At 47.0% G+C, this 22,193-nt stretch overlaps 1 protein-coding gene across 2 annotated transcripts in view; it reads left to right on the top strand.

The window, feature by feature from the left end:
* The window catches only part of RNF121 (ring finger protein 121), a 34,482-nt gene that overhangs the window by 796 nt on the left and 11,493 nt on the right, over positions 1-22,193 (top strand). The window contains exons 1-6 of one of the 2 annotated variants that reach the window (XM_042458120.1): positions 4,609-5,099; positions 8,366-8,403; positions 9,984-10,125; positions 15,861-16,015; positions 18,323-18,430; positions 20,389-20,509. In XM_042458120.1, coding sequence (XP_042314054.1) covers positions 5,091-5,099; positions 8,366-8,403; positions 9,984-10,125; positions 15,861-16,015; positions 18,323-18,430; positions 20,389-20,509 — 573 coding nt within the window. In that variant the 5' untranslated portion in view covers positions 4,609-5,090. Of the gene's footprint in view, positions 1-4,608; positions 5,100-8,365; positions 8,404-9,983; positions 10,126-15,860; positions 16,016-18,322; positions 18,431-20,388; positions 20,510-22,193 lie in introns of those variants that run through there. The other variant, XM_042458118.1, reaches the window with a different exon arrangement.

Raw genomic sequence — 22,193 nt, 5'->3', positions numbered from 1 at the left:
GATGCAAGCTGCAGGAAAAGAGATTCCAGCTCAACATTAGGAGGAACCTCCTGAGAGTCAGGGCTGTTTGACAGTGGGACACACTCCTTCCTCGGAGTGCAGTGGAGTCTCCCTCCTTGGAGGTCTTCAAACGGAGGCTGTCAATGGGGATGCTTTGATTGGGAGTTCCTGCATAGCAGAAGTAGGGGGTTGGACTGGATCAGGGCCCTTCTTGGGGTCTCTTCCAGCTCTGTGATTCCATGAAACGTCCTGACTGTCAGAGCTGTTTGACAGTGGAAGACGCTGATTCCTTGGAGTCTCCTTTGGAGCTTTTTCAACAGAGGCTGGATAGGGGTGCTTTGGTTCGGGTTCCTGATGGCAGGGGATTGGGCTCCGTGGTCCCTGTGGTGTCCTCCAGCTCTAGGGTTCTAGATTGCAGGCCCTTGGGTGGCAGTCAGAGCTGTGCCTTGCTCACAGGTGATTGGGAGTTCCCATGGCCATCCAGATGTCCTCCAAGTGCACTTCCTCTCTGCCCTTGCCAACGTAACCAAGGGCAAGAGACCATGGGAGCTGGAGGGCCACACTTAAAGCAGCACATTAAATGCACAAAAAGGTTACCATAGAAGAGGCTGCTAGGACATTATATGAGTGTGTGCCTGCCTTGTAGTTGCTTGTCAATGTATGGTGACGCTGTGGATTTCATAAGGGTTTTTTAGGCAAGGAATACTCAGAGGTGACTTGCCATTGCCTTCCTCTTACAGCTCCAGGTATTTCTTGGTGGTCATTCTTAGACACAGTTTGCATGCAGAAGTATCTCCAGTCAAAGGCCTTTCTTTTTTAGGGCAGGGACAGATGAGTGACTTTGCAAGACCTGAACACAGCTGTTTCTCCCAAGTGACTTGGAGGCCTGTCATACGTAAGGTTGCCATGAGTGGAAGTCATCTTGACAGTAATTAACAACAGCAGAGATGAGAGAGACATCTGTCTCGTCCGGAGAGCTTCCCTTGGCCAGAAGGGACTTCCAGAGCTGCTGTTTATTATTCATGGGAGAGAGGTACATTCCAGGTTTCAGAGTAAAGTATAGCCTTTCAAGTCACCTGTTGACTTTGCCAGCTCCACAAATGGCAAGGAAACTGGCAGTCCCTAGTTGGTATTATGTCCCAGATTTGAATTCCATATCTTCCATTTTCTGAAGCAGAAGCAACTGACATTTAGAGCATTCACCATGCCTGGATCTCATGTGCATCTCCTCTGCAAAGATGCATACATAGCCTGCTAGACATGGAAGTTGATTATTTCTGAATAGGTCAGTACCTAATCCTTTGCAGTCATTTGGGAGGAAGGAGTAGGGTCACAGTAGTTTGGGTTAGATGCAAAAAGAATAACAGCCACCATGGACCTGGGATTGGGACTCTTCCTCATCTCAGCTCCCAAACAGATTTACTGATAAATCATTCCTGAGCTTTTCTCATAGCCCAAAAGGTCCGGAAGTCTCTGGGAAACATGTTTGCAGGGCCACAACATGCACTAAATAGAAACACATACATGGTGAACAATGAAACATGGAAAGAACAGCCATGGGGCGCCTGCGTTTGAAAGTGAATGTTGGGTGCTATTGGGCCTCCTAGCCAAGATGGGCAACTTTCGTATGTGTGTGAAACTACCTTGGAGTGTGTAAGTCACTGGGAGCCCCACTTACTGCTGGCCATGTTTAGTACCTCTAAGGTAACTGCAGTGGCCTAGCCCTTTTAAACTACATTTTAGCACTGGGTGAGGGAAACAGTCATGAGTCAAAGTGGAGAAAGTTGGCCGTCTCTCTCTCTCTCTCTCTCTCTCACGTAACTGTAAACAGGAGACCTGGCGCAAGCCTTGCTCTGCCTGCACTATCGAGTTGCAGCCGCTTGGCTGGTCTTGATTTCTCATTGCTGCCGTATGTTCTCTCCTCTTCACTTGTCCTTTCTTCCTCTGAAAGGTAAGCTCCTGTCGGACTACACCTATGTCACATACGCTGCAGGTGGACCTCCCTTTAGCCTTGTGCTTTCTGGTGCAGCGGTCTTTGTGTTGGACTACGGCGCTGGAGACCAGGATTCAATTCCCTGCCTAGCCCTGGAGAGCCACTGGGTAACCCTGGCCTCATCACATTCTCTCAGCCTCAGAGGATGGCAAGGGCAACCCCCCCCCCCCCTCTTGAATAAATGCTTCCAAGAAAACTCTGTGATGGGGTCACCATATCAGAAATGACTTGAAGGCCCACAACATCAACAAGGTCTCCTTTTGGATACAGAATCTCTGGAACCCACTGGTTGCATCTGAAATTTGCAAAGCCTGAGGGCGCGTTATGCATCTCTTGACGCTTCCAGCTTGACTCATCCCTCCTGTGGGATCGTGCGGGTGCGCTCACGCACGGAGGATTACATTAAAGTCCCCTACTCCCACTTTTCTTGCTGGAATCCCAAAATAGGCTCAGTCGTCCATCTGCCAGTGGATTGCCCTGCTTCCTCTGTTCTTGAAAGGCTTTACTGTTGGGCTCCTTAAACCTGCCTCTGGAGTGATTCCTCATTGCAAAATTAGTTTTTGATGAGGGGTTCCAAGGAGCCTGGGCTCTGCTCTGAACAGGTGCAGAGACAAACCCTGGGCACATCTTGCAAGTGAGAATTTGAAACAAGGGCAGGAAGAGTGGTTTGTTTCTTCGGGTGAAGATTTCAAACAAAGAAAAGGCAACGGCTTTCTTTCTTAAAGAAAAAATTGGTTGGACTATAAGGTTAGGCTGGAAAATAGCGTAGCGCATAATAAAAGGGCTCTTGTTCAGAGCTTCTGGCTCAGCCTTTGCTTCAGTCTCCTATTTCCTCAGAGGAATGCTTAGGAGGCTCTCTCAGGCTGCAGACCTGAACACAGTCTTCTTGGGAAAATTTGTTCAAGTGCTTTTTGCATTCAGAGATTCCAACTTTTGAGCAGGCATGAGTACATTGCCCTTTTAGAGGTGGCTGCACTCCCTGATCCCAGGAAAAGAAACCTAAGACTTCTGGTCCAATTCTTACATTGTCATTTACCATGGCAGCCCTGTCTATGAGAGCCTTCCCAAAGTCACCTGGTTATCAGCCGCCCTACTCAGGTCTTGCCAACTCAGGGCAGCCATGGCTTCTCTCATTGAGTCTCTCCACTTGTAGTTCTGCCTTCCTCTTTTCCTACTGTCTTCTACCTTGTGCAGACAATTCACAAAATGAAATTCAACACGGAGAAATGTAAGGTACTGCACATAGGGCGGAAATATGAAATGCACAGATATAGGACTATGGGGGACACCTGGCTGAACAAGAGACTTATTCATGTGAAAGGGATCTAGGAGTCCAAGTAGACCACAAGTTGAACATGAGTCAACAGTGCGATGCAGCAGCTAAAAAGACCAATGCGATTTTAGGCTGCATCAATAGAAGTATAGTGTCTAGATCAAGAGAAGTAATAGTCCCACTCTATTCTGCTCTGGTCAGGCCCCACCTGGAATATTGTGTCCAGTTCTGGTTACCAGAATTCAAAAAGGACATTGAGAAACTGGAGCATGTCCAAAGGAAGGTGACCAAAATAGTGCAGGGTCTGGAAACCATGCGTTATGAGGAAAGACTTAGGGAGCTGGGGATGTTTAGCCTGGAGAAAAGAAGGTTAAAGGGTGATATGATAGCCTTGTTTAAATATTTGAAAGGATGTCATATTGAAGAGGGAGCAAGCTTGTTTTCTGCTGCTCCAGAGACTAGAACACGAAACAGTGGATGCAAGCTACAGGGAAAGAGATTCCACCTCAACGTTAGGAGGAACTTCCTGAGAGTCAGGGCTGTTTGACAGTGGAACAAACTCCTTCCTTGGAGTGTAGTGGAATCTCCCTCCTTGGAGGTCTTTAAACAGAGGCTGGATGGCCATCTGCTGGGGATGCTTTGATTTGGATTTCCTGCATGGCAGAAGAAGGGGGTTGGACTGGATCAGAGCCCTTCTTGGGGTCTCTTCCAACTCTATGATTCTATGATTCTAAGTAATAGCCACTCTATTCTGCTTTGGTCAGGCCTTACCTGGAATAATCCTGCGTCCACGTCTGTAGACCACCAGAAAACCTCACAGACCTGGAACAATGACTAAGGAAGATGAAGGAAGAAAGTGCAAAGCCAATCTTAACGTTGAACATAAAGAAAACAACAATAATGACCACCAAGGATCTTCATAAGTTCAACCGAGACAAAGAAGAAATAGAAGTACTGTAATAAAAGAATTCCCATACCTGGGATCAAATGTCGATAGAAATGGGGACTGCAGTTAGGAAATCAGAAAAAGACTAAGAAAGGAGAGCGTGGCTAGGAAAGAATAAGGAAAGATCTTAAAATGCACAGATACACAACTGAGCACAAAAGTGAGAATCACACAAGCCATTGTATTCCCTATTTCCATGGATGGATGTGAGAGATGGACAGTGAAGAAAGGAGATAGGAATAAAATCCATTCATTTGAGATGTGTTGCTGGAGAAGAGTGCTGATGACCCATGGACAGCAGCCAAAAGGACATACAAATGGGTCCCGGAGCAGATCAAGCCAGAAACCTCTCTGGAAGAAGCCAAGATGACCAAAGTGAGGCCATCTTATTTCGGACACATCATGAAAAGGAAGGACTCCTCGGAAAAGGCCACAATGCTGAGAAAGTTGGAGGGAAGAGAGGAAGGCCACAGGCCAGATGGAGGATGATGGACTCTATCAAGGAGGTCACTATGGGTTTTATGGGGTTGCAGGAATTCAGCAGAGCAGCAGAGGACAGAGAGGGTCTTGGAGGGGTCTCATCCAGAAGGTTCCCATGAGTCGAGATCAACTCGAGTGCAGTTAACAAAAAATGTATGCCAAGCAAACGGGGCACTTGAAAAGGGGATTTGCGGGGACCATTTCTCGAAGCCCTAGAGAATCTTTCCTGCCCCTTCCTCAGGTGGTGACATAATAAATGAAGGTGGAATACATGGAGCTGTGAAGATTCTGTAGATTTCTCAGGAATGTGCTGGATCCAGATGCCCCTGGCTTTCATGGAAGCCCAATGGGAGGGATTTTCCCCCTGTGGAAGAAAAGCTGGGCCTTGAAGAACTGAGATGGCTGATGTAAGAGTGGGTTTGGTTATTCGTAACGTAATACATTTATCCCAACAACAGTTCCCCAGTTTACACTAGACGAGCTGTTCCTGAACTTTGGTCCTCCAGATGTTTTGGACATCAGCTCCTAGTTTTGCTGATCTTTGACTAAGCCAGCTGGGGCTACTAGGAGTTGAAGTCCAAAATACTTGGAGGACCAAAGTTTGGGAATCGCTGCACTAGACCGTGTCCAGTATCCTCTTGTGACTTACGGTGGCAAAACTGGGGTGGATCGGTGGGAGTTATACCAGCGTAAGTACCACTGCTGGGTGTTGGGGCAGGAGATTTACTTATTTATTGAGTTGGTACCCAGCCTTTCCCATCATAGGTTGGGACCCAAGTAATGGGATGAACCATCCCTCGCTCCTCACACAACGCTTTCTGCCAAGCTTTGCAATGCTGCCTGGGCAGAACTCCTCTTTCCTGAGCCAAATGCCCACCAGTTGCCCATAGGGCACAGCAGGAACATTCCTCTGTCCCCTTTCTCTGACATCCAGCTGTCATTCTCCTACCAAAACCTCCAGCAAAAGTACATTGGTGGAACTTTCCGCAACGCCAGCCTCAGATAGGATCTCTGCCTAAGAGGTTAACAGACCAACAGAGCGATTCTTTTCTAACTGGTATCACATTGCCAGGTGAAAGCATTTCTGTGCTTCGATGGCTGTGGAATATCGCTGGTGAATGTTACCTGTTTCTTTCTCCCCCCTCCTTTTCTCCTTTTTGTGTGTACCTATCAATCTGTGGAGCCAGAGCGGTGTAGTGACTTCAGCACTGGACTGCGACTCTTGTTTTCCAGGGTTCGAATCCCCGTTCAGCCATGGGAACTCACTGGGTGACTTTGAGCAAGTCACACACTCTGTCAGCCTCAGAGGAAGGTAAAAAGCGAGCTCCCTCTAAACCAGTCTTACCAAGAAAACCCTGTGATAGGTTCGCCTTGTTGCAAAACAGGCTGGTTTCTGCTTGTTTGGGCTCCAAGATGGAGTGGCGCCAGGGATGGTCCTGTTTTCAGCTTGCAAGAGTCTCCAGAGTCAGTTTTGCCAATTGAGTGAGTTTCGTGGGACAGATATTGCTTAATTGCTTCGCTTTCCCGATCAAAAGAGAGAGTTGCAAAATGCATCTTAGGAAATCTGTTGCGATGTTAGATGCCTTTGTCTCTGACTTCTGGCAACTGCAGTTTAGGCTCTCCGTGGCTAGATTTCTTAAGAGAAGATTTGCTGTCATTGCCATCCTCTGTGGTTGAGAGAGTGTGTCTGGCCCAGGGTTCCCCAGTGGGTTTCCTTAGTTGAGTGAGGATCTGAACTTTGGTCTCTTGGTTTCCTAGTTCAACATTCCAGCCAAAGCACAACACTGTCCCCTAGTGCCTTTGTATTCAATCTAACTTAGGGTAACTCTATCACAAGGTTTTCTTGGTCGGATTTTTTTCAGAAGGGGGTTGCCATTGCCTTCCTCTAAGGCTAGAGATTGTGACTTGCCCAAGGTCACCCAATGTGGTTCCATTGCTGAGCAGGGATTCAAACCCTGATCTCCCAGAATCCTAGTCCTCCACAGTACTGATGGGGAAACGATGCCAAGCTGGAATGTGTTAGAACAAAGTTCGCTTCTTTCAAGGTAAAAGAGTGCAAGCTGCCTTCCTCCGTATTGCAAGAGAAGGAGCCAGAGCTGTAAGCACAGGAAGGCTGGCTTCTTGGCCAGCAGGTTCACCAAGCGGAGCTGGCAGCAGAGGGCCCTGGTGGGTTGAGAGGCGATAGGCAAACGCCTTCAGCAAATTAAGCTTGGCTGCAAGGTTCAAAGATGCCCCATGCTTTTGCATGCTTAGAACTTACCTTGTAAGGAAGAAAGGGATATTGGTGATATGGCAGGATAGTTATTGATAGCAACTTCAAGGAATGTCAAAAGGCAAAGGGTACTCAGTGTTTGGAGTCTTTGAAGGCATGCATTGTGATGGTGACGGAATCCAACATAAGGGTCCAGCTGGGGAGCAGAGATGCAGCACTCTCTGCCAGAAATATGTGCTTGAGCCTGCCATTACATCTGGTTATTTTTGCATACAGATGTCTTTCTGTTATACTTGCATTCTTTATATATTTAGATAAGAAATACACTTGCATAGAAACATATTTCTGAGATTCTTGCACTGAAATTTGTAGTTACTGGTGACGCTTAAATCTTTACATTTCTACCTCTTGTATTCGGTTTTACATTATAAAGTTATTACAAGTAAAGGAACTGTACAACTGGTTGGGAAGTTGTCGCTGATGTTTACAAACTGTGTATAACTACCATTTAGCTACAAGTGGATAGACTCCACCAAGGAACCCACAAGGCTGCTCGCATCTGCAAGACCTGAGAAGAGAGGCTACGGACAGGGTCACTTGGAGGTCTTCTTGGTCATGGAGTCACCTTAAGTCGAAGTTGACTTGATGACTGATAGATCATAACATTTGTCCAGGATCCCATTCACACAACACAGTTGCACACAGCTATCATTTCACTTTAACTGTCATGGTTACACCCTGTGGAGTCCTGGGATTTTTACCTATCAATCGATTCATCTATCTGTCCATCCCACCTTTGTCCTTGCCCAGGTCCCAAGATGACATCTTCAGTTTACTGCTCAACCTCAGGTTGAAAAGCACGGAGAGCATGTTTTTAGGAGAGCTAAGGCAGAATCTGGGTCCCATGTCAGGAGAAAGGTGGGATGTAAATTAAGTAAATAAATACATTTGTCCCCCTGGTCCTTCTTCAGGATTGCACCGCTCTCTTCCAAGCCATGAAAGGTCCCAACTGTGCAATATGTGAGGACCTTGCAAGGGGCCTTTTCCATCTCAGCCCCAAGAATATGGAACAATCTCCCTGATGAGCTCCGCTCCACCACGTCTTTAGACCTTTTTAAGAAGAATCTCAAAACCTTCTTCTTTTCCCAAGCTTTCCCCCCATGAGATGTGACTTTGGTTATTTTCCCTCTACAGTATCTTGGTATCGACTGCGACATGTTTCTGGATTCCCCCACTCAGCTGGCTGAGTATTAGTTTTTTATATGCTGTTTTTATATATTGTTTTATTGATTGTACTGATCATTATTTATTTTATATGAATTTTGTACGCCGCTTTGATCAAATTGGAAAAGCGGGATAGAAATAAACTTTATTATTATTATTATTATGACTGTCGGGGTAGTTGACTGCATAATTCTCTGTACACAATGGTGACACTTTGATGGTTCTTGTCTCTCCTAGGTTGAACTATCACACTTGGCCCCAGAGGAGAGATGGAGGTGAGTAGACCATGGAGGTAGGCGTCCTAGCTGAACCCTCCCTGGAGTTTGGGGGATGAGGCTTTTCTTGTCTTGCCATGGGTCTGTGAAAACAGGTTGCCCAATGGATGGTTACTTGTACTGTAGACTCGCTACTAGGTTCTGCTTACGGGATCTCAGCCTTCCCTTTGTAGTCATAGAATTGTAGAGTTGGAGTCCTGAGTCACTCAGTGCAGGACCTCCAGCTAAAGCGGTAGGTAGCTGCCAAACCTCTTTCTGAAGACATCCAGAGAAGGAGACCCCACCACCTCCCCAAGCAATTGGCTCCATTGTTCAACCGCTCTCACTGTCAGGATGTTCCTTCTAATGTTCAGTCGAAACCTACCCTCCTGTAATTTCAGACGATGGTTCCTTTTCATCCTGGAGAGAAGTGAACAGTGGGGTGTCCAGTAGGGCTCTGTCCTGCACCCAATTCTTTTGAACATCTTTATCAATGACTCGGATGACAGAATTAAGAGCATACATATCAAATTTGCAGATGACACCAAATTAGGGGAGTAGCTAACACCCCAGAGGACAAGATCAAAATTCAAAATCACCTGAATAAACTGGAAAGTTGGGCCAAAGCTAACAAAATGATATTCAACACAGAAAATGTAAAGTACTGCACTTAGGGCAGAAAAATGAAATGCATTGATATAGGATGGGGAACACCTGGCTTAAGGAGACTTATACGTGTGAAAGGGATCTAGGAGTGCAAGTAGACCACAAATTGGAATACTGTATTCCCCTGGAATACTATGTCCAATTCTGGGCCCCACAATTCAAAAAGGATGTTGAGAAACTGGAGTGTGTCCAAAGGAGGGGGACCAAAATGGTGAATGGCTTGGAAACCATAAATCTACAGCACTATATAAATAAAGTTTCATGATGATGATGATGATGATGATGCCCTATGAGGGAGACTTAGGGAGCTGGGTATGTTTAGCCTGGAGAAGAGAAAGTTAAGAGGTGATATGATAGCCCTGTTTAAATATTTGAAGGGATGTCATATTGAGGAGGAAGCAAGCTTGTTTTCTGCTGCTCCAGAGAACAGGACATGCAACAGTGGATGCAAGGTACAGGAAAAGAGATTCCAGCTCAACATTAGGAGGAACTTCCTGACAGTAAGGGCTGTTCGACAGTGGAACACATTTCCTCAATGGAGACTGGTGGAGTCTCCTTCCTTGGAGGTCTTTAAATAGAGGCTGGGTGGCCATCTGTTGGGGATGCTTTGACTGAGAGTTCCTGCACGGCAAGGGGTTGGACTGGATGGCGCTTGTCGTTTCTTCCAACTCTATGATTCTGTGACTAGTCACTCATGTCACCCATCAGACTTCTCTTCACCAGCTCTTAACAGTTGTGAAACCTAGATGCCTCTAGACATTCCCATGATTCTGAATGCCACGGTTGCTGCTGCACAGGGTTTGTGCAGACTCTGTTCTGCCAGCTGAGCCTGAGTGAAAGGGCTGCTGCAGAGGGTCATGGGCTGTGTGGGGAAAGGAATCCAAAGGAGGGCACAAGGAGAATCTTACCCGAGTGTCACCTGTTCATTCTTTCAGGATGGAGCACGCCCGGATGCATGCCAAGCACCGCGGCCACGAGGCCATGCACGCCGAGATGGTCCTGATCCTCATCGCCACCCTGGTGGTGGCCCAGCTCCTCCTGGTACAGTGGAAGCAGAGGCACCCCCGCTCCTACAACGTAAGCTGGCCCCTAGGTATATGCTGGCCCTGCCCTGCCCCCCAGAGTCCCACAGGGCGGCTCTTGTCCTGGAACACCCAGTGGGCTCCATACTGTTATGGTGTGGAGCCTTCAGTGGGTTTCAGTCTAATGCTTACAGGAGCTGCCTGGGGGGCTGAATCCATTTCCCTCACAATGTATCCTTAGTTCCCTTAAAGTTCAGGCTCAAACCCAGAGCAGATCCTCCAACCCACCGACATGGAAGCTGTGAAGCACCACAGATTGCAAACGTGGCTCACTGGAGAAAGGGCATGGGAAGAGTCCCAGAGTGGGAAATGAGGGGCTCCTGCACCCCTCCTGCTGTTGCTGGATTGTAGCTCCCATCTGCTTGTAGTCAACATAGCCAATGACATAACATGCTGGGTGCTGCAGTCTGACAGTGCCAGGCAAATGGCACAATTCCTCCTCCCCCCCCCCCCCCCCCCCCCCCCCCCCACGGGGCTCCCCCCCCCCCCCGGGGGGGGGGCGCGGGGGGAGGGGCGGGCGAAAAGGGCAAAACCCCCCCCCCCCCCCCCCCCCCCCGGTGTTAAAGAGGATGTGCCCATAGCTCCAGGCTGGCGTTGGCAGATGGGTCTGATGGACATGGCACTACAACCCCCTCCCTTCCCATTTGGGGCAGAAGCCCTGCTGCCTTTCTGTCCCACTGCCCAGAGTTTGCAGCTCTTTCTGCACATTCTTGTGTCCACTGAGAGGTGTCACTGGACTGTGCAGAAGGTCTTTTAGTTGGGATGTATTTTCCCCCCAATTGAGCTGTATCTTTATCATGAATATTATGTTCTGCTGTCTTTTTAATGCTTTTAACAGAGTTGTTTCTTTATTTGCTTTTAACTTGTGCATCATTCTAACTGTGCTTGGTGTTAACCCACATCATGAGTCGCCTTGGGCACCAGACTGGCAGAAAGGCCAGATATTCTAAAAAATAGATAAATATACAAGAAATAAACATATATGGTAGCATAATGCATAACCCTACAAGTCACCCTAGAAAACATCCATAACCCAAATGTTCAGCCCACATTGGGCTGCAAAATAACTTCTGGAGGAAGTTTGCAGTCACCAGTGGTAAACTGGCCGCTCTCAGAACCATCTTTAGCTTTTAGCATGGCTGCTTCAACAAAGGAACAGAGACCTTCTTGCTTAAACCCCCCCCCCCCCCAAACTCTGTTAATATAGGGTGAGATGTTGTCCCACTTGGCAGCATAGCTGTTGGTAAGAATGCTGGGAATTGCCGTCTGACAACATCTGAAGAGCACCGCATCCTTCCCACCCTTGCATTACTGGCTCTTCACTTCTCTGGATTTCCAAGCAGTGTATAGGTTCCTTTGCACAAGGTGAAGATCTGTTTTCCACAGATATGTGAGGATAGGTTGGCAGATCTTGTAGCACCTTTGAGACTAACTGAAATAAAGAAGTTGGCAGCATTATTTTGGTTAGTCTGAAAGATGGTGCTGATTCTACAGAGTAACATGTCTATATCTTTGAATGCTACCAGGTTGGCAGATGTTGAACTTTGCCTTGGGTATTCTCTGAATGTAAACTTGGCAACCTGGCTGCAGGAGCAGCTCTGCAGCCTGGCTCTCTCAGCTGCTGAGATGGGAAGGGCCTGGAGATGGAAGGGAGTGCTCTGAGTCGGTGAAAGGCAGGGGTGAAGGGGGAAAGGACAGCCAGCGAGGAGGAGGAGGAGAACTCTTCAGTTATTTATTTTACAATACTTATAGCTACGGTTTAGGGGGGCCATGTACAACAACAACAACACAGTTTAAAAATTAGGCCCCAAAGGCTTTAGCAAAAAATCCGTGCCACTCCGGTCTCCAAGAGACGCTTGTTGCACAATTGGTGTGTCACAGCAGAGAAGGCCCTGTTCCCAATCCCCAACATGGCATTCCTCCTCACAGGAGGGCCACCTTTAAACTGAAGGGGCAAAGAGGAAATATTTTTGATTCAGTTTTTATCCCACCTTTTGTTCCATTATGGTGCCCAGGACAGCAAATGGGAAAAATGGCTTCTATTTCTATTCCATCCTTGCTTGGAGAAATCTGATCTTGCCTTATGAGGACTCTGTGAGATCAGTTAGACCAAGAGAGTGCAAAAGGCCCAAAGCAAAGCTCTGTGTGTGTTACCAAGCAAACCACAGCCACAAGGACAGGGTTTCAAGTATCTAGGGGCCAAAACACACTGCAGAAATAATCTGGTTTAGCGCCACTTTAACTGCCATGGCTCAATGCTATAGAATTCTGGGGATGGTAGTTTGTTGGTGTACCAGAGCTCCCTGATAGAGAAGGCTCAATGTCTCACAATTTTACAGTTCCCAGAATTCCCTAGCCCTGAGCCAGGGCAGTGAAAGTGGTCTCAAACTGGGTTGTTTCTGCAGTGTGTTTTGGCCCTAGAAGTTTAAGGGAGACATGGAGGTTAAAGAAACAGTTTCTTATCTAATGCTTGGCTGAGAAGAAAGCAAAGTACACACTCAAAGGTCAGGTTATGGCTTTCCTTCCAGAAAGAAGGTGACAGACTAGTCATAGTCCTCTGTCTCCCATGCTATTTAACATTTACATGAATCCGCTGGGAGAGATCATCCGGAGACATGGGGCGAGGGGTTATCAGTACGCTGATGACACCCAAATCATTTTCTCTATGTCTCCGACTGATGCAGTGACTGGGGATGGCGTCTCTCCTCTCGTGGCCTGTCTGGAGTCAGTAATGGGCTGGATGAGGAAAAACCGACTCAAACTAAATCCAGAGAAAACGGAGGTACTAGTGATAGGTTCCCCCGGTCCGGGAATGGCGGTGGTTCCACCTGTCCTGAACGGGGTCACGCTCCCTGTGAAGGACTCCGTGCGCAGTCTGGGAGTGCTTCTTGACTCGTCGCTCCACCTGACTGCTCAGGTGAATGCGACGGTCAAGAGCACTTGTTACCAGCTTCGGCTGATTCGCCAGCTGCGCCCATACCTGGACCGGAGGGACCTAGAAACTGTTGTACATGCTCTGGTAACTTCGAGATTGGACTTCTGCAATGTACTCTACATGGGGCAACCCTTATACCAAACTCGGAAGCTTCAAATGGTACAGAATATGGCAGCCCGGCTGGTCACTGGCGTATCCAGGACCAGCCACATAACACCCGTGCTTAAAGATCTCCACTGGCTGCCCATTCGCTTCCGAGCTCAATATAAGGCGTTGGTTATCACCTATAAAGCCCTAAATGGCTTGGGCCCAGGATTCCTAAAGGACCGCCTCTCCCCATACAATCCGCCTCGCACCCTCAGAACATCTGGGCAGCAACTGCTGAAGGTGCCTGGGGCTAGGTTAGCTTCTACCTCTAGAAGGGCCTTTTCCACAGCTGCCCCAGCCCTTTGGAATACGCTGCCCACGGAGCTCCGCTCATCTACCACCCTGGCCCAATTTAGGAAGGACCTCAAAACCTTCCTATTCAAGCAGGCATTCCCCGACTAAATATCCTGTGGGCCTCCCTCCTCTTCCGTGGCCATGAGGATGGGCTAACGGGGCCTTTGTTATTGTTTTAGACTGTGTATTGTTATTGTTTCGTGTTTTTAACCTGTATTTGTTTGCACTTGTTGCATTGTTGTAAGCCGCCCTGATCTTCTTGGAAGGGCGGGATATAAATAAAGATTTTATTATTATTTATTTTATTGTAAGATTAAAAGTTGTTCACATGGAGTTATCATTAAGGCCAGCACATTTAGAGCAGTTAATTCCATCAGCATGTGCCCATGTGAATGATTTAAATGGTCTTGAACTATTTTAGCAGGTTTTAAACTGTTGGAGGAGACTAATAACATACTGTGAAGAAACATTGCTTGTTATAACTAAAGGGGAAAATACAGTAATGGAGAATTTTAAGACCATAGAAACGACACACGGGGACAGATTTAGATGGAATCAAGCACATTTTAGTGTCAGATTGTGCCTCCAAAGGGAGACTGTTCCACAGTCAGAGCGTCGCAGCAGAGAAGGGCCTGTCTCCCTTGCCTCCCAAAGTGCGCTTCTCCCATTGGTGGAACACGCAAGAGGACCTTCTAGTGGACCCCGATTTGAGGTGAAAAGGAGGAAATGGATATTTATTTAATTTGTGGCCCAGTATAGTATTCAAGGCAGTAACTATCAGAAATTAATTTCATTTTTATCCCATCCTTCCTCAGAGAACTTCAGTTAGATTTCAAAAGCCAGTAAGGAGCTGTGTTCACATCTCTTTTTACATAAATGGGGGGCGTCAGATTGTGCCGTTTGCCCAACATTGTCAGAGTGCAGCTCCCAGCATGCTGCATCATTGGCCATGTTGGCTACAGGCAGATGGGAGCTGCAGTCTAGCAACAGCAGGAAGGCGGCTAGTTAGAGGGCTCTCCTGAAATGCTGAGGGCTGAGAATCTATGCATTCAAGGGGATATAAAGGTAAAGGAAAAGTTGCTTGACTAAGAGGTAATTTGCTGAGAAGAAAGCAAAGTGCACACTTAAATAGTCAGATTATGGCTTATCTTCAAAACTAATCCCATGTTTTTGTGGGGTTAAATAGCACAGAGGTGAGCAAAGGTGGGATGTGCTTGACTTGCATTTGGGGGAAGGACATGTGGGTCAGAAGTCCAGTTCCCGCGGAGGAAAGAAGAGAGATGGAGGATTGAGGAAGGCCTGGAAAGGGAAGAGTGAAAGAGAAGGGGCAAAGAGAGGCCTGCCAGGCTGGAGAAAGGCAGGAAAGGTGGTGAGGAAAGATTGGCTGGATTTCCTTGGGGGGAAATGGGAGGGAAAGAGGAGTGCTTGAGCAAATAGACTTGCTGGGGAAATGGTAATACAGTGGGCCCTTGGTATCTGCTGGCGTTGGTGCCAGGACCCCCAGTGGAGATCAAAATCCATGGATACTCAAGTCCCATTGAATACAGAAGGGGTAGTAAAATAATGCCCCTAACATAAAATGGCAAAATCAGGGTTTGATTTTGGAATATTGTTTTGCAGGTGTGTCACCTCATTGAGAGTCTGGCCTGACTTTCAAGACAGCAAAAGGCTTTTCTTCTGTGCTTTCCCCCAAGATGGAATTAAACCCCCCCCCCCCCCCCGAATATTATGCCTTTTGTCACAAACAGCAGAATGTTTTACAAACCCTGGCCAAGTCAGGATTTGAACCCCAGGTATCGGTTTGTTTGATTTATTCCCCAACAGACATTAGATTGCCTTTGACCTTTGTGAGGTTATGATTCTTATATTCTGCCTTTCTCCTACAAACTTGATCAAGACAGGAAGAAGTGAAATAGTGCTAAAATGCAGTTGGCCTTCCGTTTTTGCAGGGATCCATTCTGGAGGCTCATGAAAATGGAGGCTCATGCATATTCAAGCCCCATAGGCTTGAATGGGGCACATGCCCATGTGTGCGCCTGTGTGCGCCCATTAAAAAAAGCAGAGGATTTCCAAGGTCATGGATCTGAGTTAGGAGGGGTGACTGTAGTACTAAAACATACTGATTCTACAGATTAAAACAGCTATATCTTTGAGTACTAAAATGAGTAGAACGTGGGGACTGAAAACAGCCGCACCACCCTTTAGTGTGTGCTAAAGGGGGAGGGAAGAAACTTAAGGGATTGGGATATGGGTTCAAATCTGTGTGACAGCAACAAAGTAGAACCTTGCCCTTGGGGCTCCCCTGCCACGCCACTCTTGTCCTTTGCTGAAACGTCTCCTTTCCATCCTTGCAGATGGTGACCCTTTTCCAGATGTGGGTTGTCCCCCTTTACTTCACAGTGAAGCTGCACTGGTGGCGGTTCCTGGTCATCTGGGTCTTCTTCTCGGCCGTGACGGCCTTTGTCACCTTCAGAGCCACTCGGAAGCCTCTCGTCCAGACAACGCCCAGGTGAGTGGCAACCTCAGGGCTCCGGAGTGAAGATGGGGGACCTTGCAGTGGTCCCTTTGGTTTTGTGGGCTGCTTTGTGCCATGAGGTGGGCAACCTTGGTGGGCACAGGGACCAGTTTCAGTTTTCCCCCTTTGAACCCACCGGGTGTCCTAATGCAACCTGCTGAAATTCAGTGGCCCAGGGACAGAGATAAGGGGAGAAATCACTCCTGTTTTAAGCCAATGGTCACAAGCTGCATGCACCACGTTTTCATAGCGACCAGCACTTCTGGGAGTGTGATTCTCCTTTGAAAGGGAGCATACATTCCTTGCTGTAACTAGAATTAAGGCAGAATCCTTGAGGGCTTTTTCCCTGCTGCTTCACCAGTCTACTTGAGAGCTGGAAGCAGCTGCCAACAACAGATAGGACACTGCATATGACCCCATAGATCACTTCTCACCTGCCCCATAGCTAGGCAAATGCATTTCCATTCTAGTGATGCTCTGGCTAAGAAGCACATTTTTGTTTCCTGTTAAGGCCTTTACAAGGTGACACGGTCTTTAAAGCAGCTTTTTCACTGATTGGCTCTTCAGGATAGACTAAAATCAGACTTTCAGCACTGGGAATTAGCAGAGCTCATGCTGGGACAAATCTTCTAAATCCAAATCCAATTGTCCCATTCCACCCCACCCCTCCCCAGATAGACTCATTGAAGCATTGGGAATTCCCTAAGTGTTGATTTACTATACAATGGTTGGCTCAGTGATCCACTGTGGTTGGCAGTTGCAGTTGGATTTAGGCCAGGTGCAAGAATTGTGTGGAGCTCCAGAGGTTCATAGTATCTTAGAGTTGGAAGGGGCTACATGGGCATCAGATTCAACCCCACACTTAGTGCAGGATCTCCAGCTAAAGCTTCCCCACCCAGCAGGGAGCTGTCCAGCCTTTTTATGGAGACATCCAAAGGAGGAAACCCCATCGCCTCTTGAGGCAATTCCCTCACACAACTGCTTTCACTGTCAAGAAGGTCCTTCTAGTGTTCTGTCAGAATCTGTCCTCCTGTCACATCAAGCCATAAGCCCCGGTCCTCCCCTCTGGGGCAGCAGAAAACAGGCCTGTCCCCTCCTTTAGGACAGCTCTTGAGGTACAGTGTGCCCTCGCTTTACATGAGGGATCCATTCCGTTCCCCCCCCCCCACGTAAGGCAAATTCCATGAATGATTAAGCCCCATTTATTTGAATGGGGTGTGCTACCATGATGCGCGGCACGGCATGTGGCACAGGCACGCTCCCCATTCACCGTAATAGTGCTCGCCATTTGCTAACCTCAAGTCCACGTATGGTGAGCCCACATATGGTGTGGCCGTGCTATACTTATAGAGTGCCATTATGTCAACCCTCTGTCTTCTCTTCACCAGTCTGAACATGTCCAGCTCCATATCTCTTATCTTTCTTGTTGGCCTTCTCTGAACTTTCTCCAGCTTAAAATGAAGTTCCCAGATCTGAATTCAAGACTCCAAAAGGGTGACCAGTGTAGAATACAGTGAGGCTATAGCTTCCCTTGACTAATTGTGTTGTGGTTTAAACCAGGGCTACTCAAAGTGGTGCTGGCAGCCAAAATACCCAGAACAATCCCATCTGATCTTTGAAGTTAAGTAGAATTGCCCCTGGTTAGTACTTGGATGGGAGACCACCAATGAATACCAGGCACTGTAGGCCCTATTTCAGAAGAAGGAACAGGCAAAACTGAGGATCCCTTGCCCAAGAAAATCCTGTGAAAAATTTGTGGGGTTGCCATAAGTTAACATGCGACTTGAAGGATCACACACTCAGTGGTGGCTCACAAGCCACTGCCTTCCAATCCCCAGTAAATTTGCACAAAACCCCCAAAACAGTTCTAGCCACGATGCACAAACATGGTGCCACTCCCTGTTACATTAGGGAGGTCCTTCTTATACACGGATTTTTTATACACGGATTCAAGCATCCACGGTTTGAAAATGTTCCAAACAAGTATAAATTTACCTTGATGTTCCATTTTTTATTAGGGACACCATTTTACTATGTCATTATATTTAATGGGACTTGAGCATACACGGATTTTGTTATACACGGGGGATCTTGGAACCAAACCCCAGCGGATAACAAGGATCCACTGTATCAGATTCGTGAGATGCATAAGTTTAAAGCTGTAACCTACTGGAAGTTCATAGTCCTTGATATCTAAGCAGCAGGCAGCATTTTATAATTCTGAATGCCTTTGTGGTTTCTGTGTTTAATGGTTGGGGCCTTGTGTGTAGTTTGCATTCTGTTCTCTTTCCCCACACCTAGGTTGGTTTACAAGTGGTTCCTGTTGATATATAAGATCAGTTACGCCACAGGAATTGTGGGCTACATGGCCGTCATGTTCACGCTCTTTGGACTTAATTTATTATTCAGGTGAGGAAAATCCATCTCTCATAGACGTCGCTAGAGCTCATCGTACTTTGTGAGTTGACAAGTTAGTGTGATTTTGGAGCGGGGAAGACAGAAAAAAGGCAGGGAGAAGCAAGCGATGGGGCCGTGTAAAATGTTTGCTTCCTCCTGTCCAAGCTGGCTGCCGCACACAATCTGAGAGGCTGCCCAGGACCCTGTAAATTTAACAACAAATTATGTCAAGTGTGCATTTCGGCCTCCTTTGAGCTTGCAAGCAGTCTGTGGTACTTATTCTGTGTGTTGCTCCCTGGGTGTCTCCAAACACATTATCATCCCAAGCAGCCTTCCTCAGCCCTTTTATCCTGGAGGAACCCTTGAAATAATTTTCAGATCTCACCAAAACTCTGCATAAATATTATTTTATTTATAGTTCAAAAATTGTTGTTTTCTTAAAATCATAATCTCTCACAGAACTGCTAGCAGCCTCTCATAGAATCCTAGGGTTCTAGTGATGCTGGTGGAGAAATCCTTCTTGGTGAGCTGGAAGGCAAGAGAAGGCTAAATTGGTGGTTTAGGTATATCTGTTGTGATGAATGTCTATTTGTATTTATTCATTTTATTTAAAGTATCTATACCTTGCTCTTCATCCACAAAGGCTCTCAGAGCTGCTTGCAGATTGTCAGTTCCTTGCCCTTAGCCATACAATCTAAAAAGACATGACACAAAAGCAGAAAGGAATGGCCATGGGGAAGGGGATCAGGTCCAGCAGATACAGTCGCCCCTCCATTTTCACAGGGGATCCGTTCCAGCAATCTTCAAGCCCCATTGGCTTGAATAGTGCCACACCCGCAGGCACGCACCCCGTTGTATGTCCCTCCGTTTGCCCCTCACGCATAATTGAGGGACACAGATTTGAAGTCCACACAAATGGAGAGACGACTGTACTTCCAGTTCTTCTCTCCTTTGCAAGGCCAAGGTGGTAGCAGTTAAGATGGAGGGAGGGTCTATATAGTTCTCCCATCCTCTGCGTATCTCCTCTTAGGCACATTCTTCAAGATGATGATCTGGCAGGAAAACAGAGCTTGGATAAGTTTACCATTTTGAAATTACAGTCCAAAATGGTAAACTTTTTCAAGCTCTGGCTCAGTCTTTGACAAAATTTCAACATCCAGAAGGCTTTAAAACCTGGGTGGAAGTGAGGAGGGAAGCAGAAACGTTTAGAAATGTGTGCAAGACTAGCCATGAGGAAGGAGGTGATGTGGAGCTGGGCTGAAGACTTGATGATGCTCCCCTTGTCTGCTGCAGGGTGCTTTACCCAGCATTTATCTGAAGTCCCTCTGGGTCATGAGAGGTCAGCTGTGGCTCTCTGGGTATTTGATTTTGGCACCTGCCATCATAGCCAGTAGTGAGGGATTATGGGAATTGCAATCCAATGACAGGTGGAAGGCTACAATTTTCTATCTCTCCCCTGGGCACATATGTATACTTACGAAGTAGAGAAACTTGCTTTGCTGAATGCAAGAGTTAGCTGGGATTCTCCGGAGGCCAGTTCTGTGCTGGTTTTGCTTCCCCATTTGTAATTCAAAATATACAGAAGCCATGGGGCAGAAAACGAAAGCATTTCAGGGAGCCAAGGGCAGCAAAACCCACAGGCACAGAAGCTCTTTGATAATTAAGACATGCAGAGTTGGCACTTCTTCAAGATCTGGGTTCAGAAGCATCTGTCCCCTGAGTGAGAATCATGGGGTCTTCCAGATCTTTCTGGACAGCAAATCCCAGAAGCCACCTAGGCAGCATAGCCAATGGTGAGTAATGCTGGGTGCTGCAGTCCAAAAACTCTGCGAGGCCTTGTGATTCCCGCCTCCAGTCTTTCCTGTGGGAAAAATTCATCAAAGCAAACTCTGAGCTATTTGTACATTTAGAGAGGATGAAACTTTGCTTCTCCCCTCCTTGACATCCCCTACAACCTCTACTCTTGGCAGAATCAAGCCGGAAGATGGGATGGATTTTGGGATTTCTCTCCTGTTCTACGGACTCTATTATGGAGTACTGGAGCGCGACTTTGCGGAAATGTGTGCAGATTACATGGCGTCCACTATAGGGGTAAGATTCCTATGGGGTGGGGGGGATTTGGGTAATCTGGTGTCCTGAATCACAGAATAAAGGATTAGCCATCCTGTGTCTCCCCACTCTGGAGAGCAAAAAAGAAGCTGCAAGAGTGTGTATGTGTCTCACAAAACAGTCTGTTTTTCAGTATATGCTTAAGTGTCTCCTGGATGTTTCCAGTGTCTGTGGATCATCACATAACACAATCATGGATCCAGGATCTGCCTGCAGTAAATTTGAAAAGCTATTTTATCCTGAGCCTTGTGGGATCCATCTAGCCCAGAATGAGCCCCCAGCTACAGCATTTTCTGTGAAGAAAATAGCACTTCCTGTACAGAACATATTATCTTCTGCATGGAAAACACAGTGTCTCAAGCAGAAAATGTCCTTGTCTGTACATAGTATTCCAGGTGAGGTCTGACCAAAGCAGAATACAGTGGTACCCCGGGATACGAATGCGCCGCCTTACGAAATTTCCGGGTTACGAAAAAAATCAATAGGAAAAAACTGTTCCGGGTTACGAAGGTTTTTTCGGGTTACGAAAAAAATTTTGGTGCTTTTCGGCGCTATTTCGCACGAAATCGCGGCTTTTCCCCATTAGCGCCTATGGCTTTTTCGGCTTACGAAGCATTTCGGGTTACGAACGTGGCGGCGGAACGAATTATTTTCGTAACCCGGGGTACCACTGTAGAGTGGGACTATTACAATAATACAAGAGACCTCACTACAAAAGGAATCTTCTCAGAGAGAGTTTTGAACCCAGGAAAACTGACTTTTGGTAAGCAGATGTCTTGCCTTTGGACATCAACTCTCTCTACAAAGATCTGAAAGGCCTGTAAGCAGCCCTTTGAAAATTTAGTACAAGGGACATGATTTGCATCTTTCTAGATCCTGTTACATCCCAACTCCCTCTTACAACTGTGTAAATATGCTTTGTGCCTGAGACTTTAATTCTGCTCATCTGCAGAAGTGGGTTGATATCCATGAAAGCTCCCCCAAATATAAAAATCAGTTAGGTTCAAAACAGATTGCAGAAATAATTCAGTTTCAGACTGCTTTAACTGTCCTAGGTCAATGCTAGGAAGTCCTGGCAACTGTAGTTTAATGTGGCCCCAGAGCTCTCTGACAGAGAAGGCTAAGTATCTCCCAAAACTGCAGTTCCCAGGATTCCCTAGCACTGAGCCAGAGAAGTTAAAGCAGTTTCAAACTGGATTATTTCTGCAGTCTGTTTTGGACCTTAGTCTTAAAGGTGTGGCCACATTCCCTTTTTTCCCTCCCCTTGCCAGTCTCCATTTTTTGTTTGATTACTGTTATCTTTTTAGAAGGGAAATGCACAAAGTTGAAATACATCTGCCTGGATCTTAAGGAGGCAATGTCTTGTGGCTGTCCTCCCTCCCTGGCTGTGCCTGGATCTCGCTTTCTTTTTAGCATCCCTTGAGCTCTGATTTCTTCTTCTGTTCCTGCCCTGGCCATGGACATTGTCCCCCCTCACAGTCACACAGGGCCAGGAGTTGTCTGGTGGCGCAGTGGTTAAATGCCTGTACTGCAGCCATTCACTCAAAACCACAAGGTTGCGAGTTCAAGACCAGCAAAAGGGCCCAAGCTTAACTCAGACTTGCATCCTTCTGAGGTCGCTAAAATGAGGACCCAGACTGTTGGGGGCAAATTAGCTTACTTGCTA

The sequence above is a fragment of the Sceloporus undulatus genome, chromosome 3, assembly GCF_019175285.1.
Source record: "Sceloporus undulatus isolate JIND9_A2432 ecotype Alabama chromosome 3, SceUnd_v1.1, whole genome shotgun sequence".
Classification (NCBI taxonomy): Eukaryota; Metazoa; Chordata; class Lepidosauria; order Squamata; family Phrynosomatidae; genus Sceloporus; species Sceloporus undulatus.
Note: the sequence above shows the minus strand (reverse complement) of the source record. Positions and strands in the feature narration are given on the sequence as shown.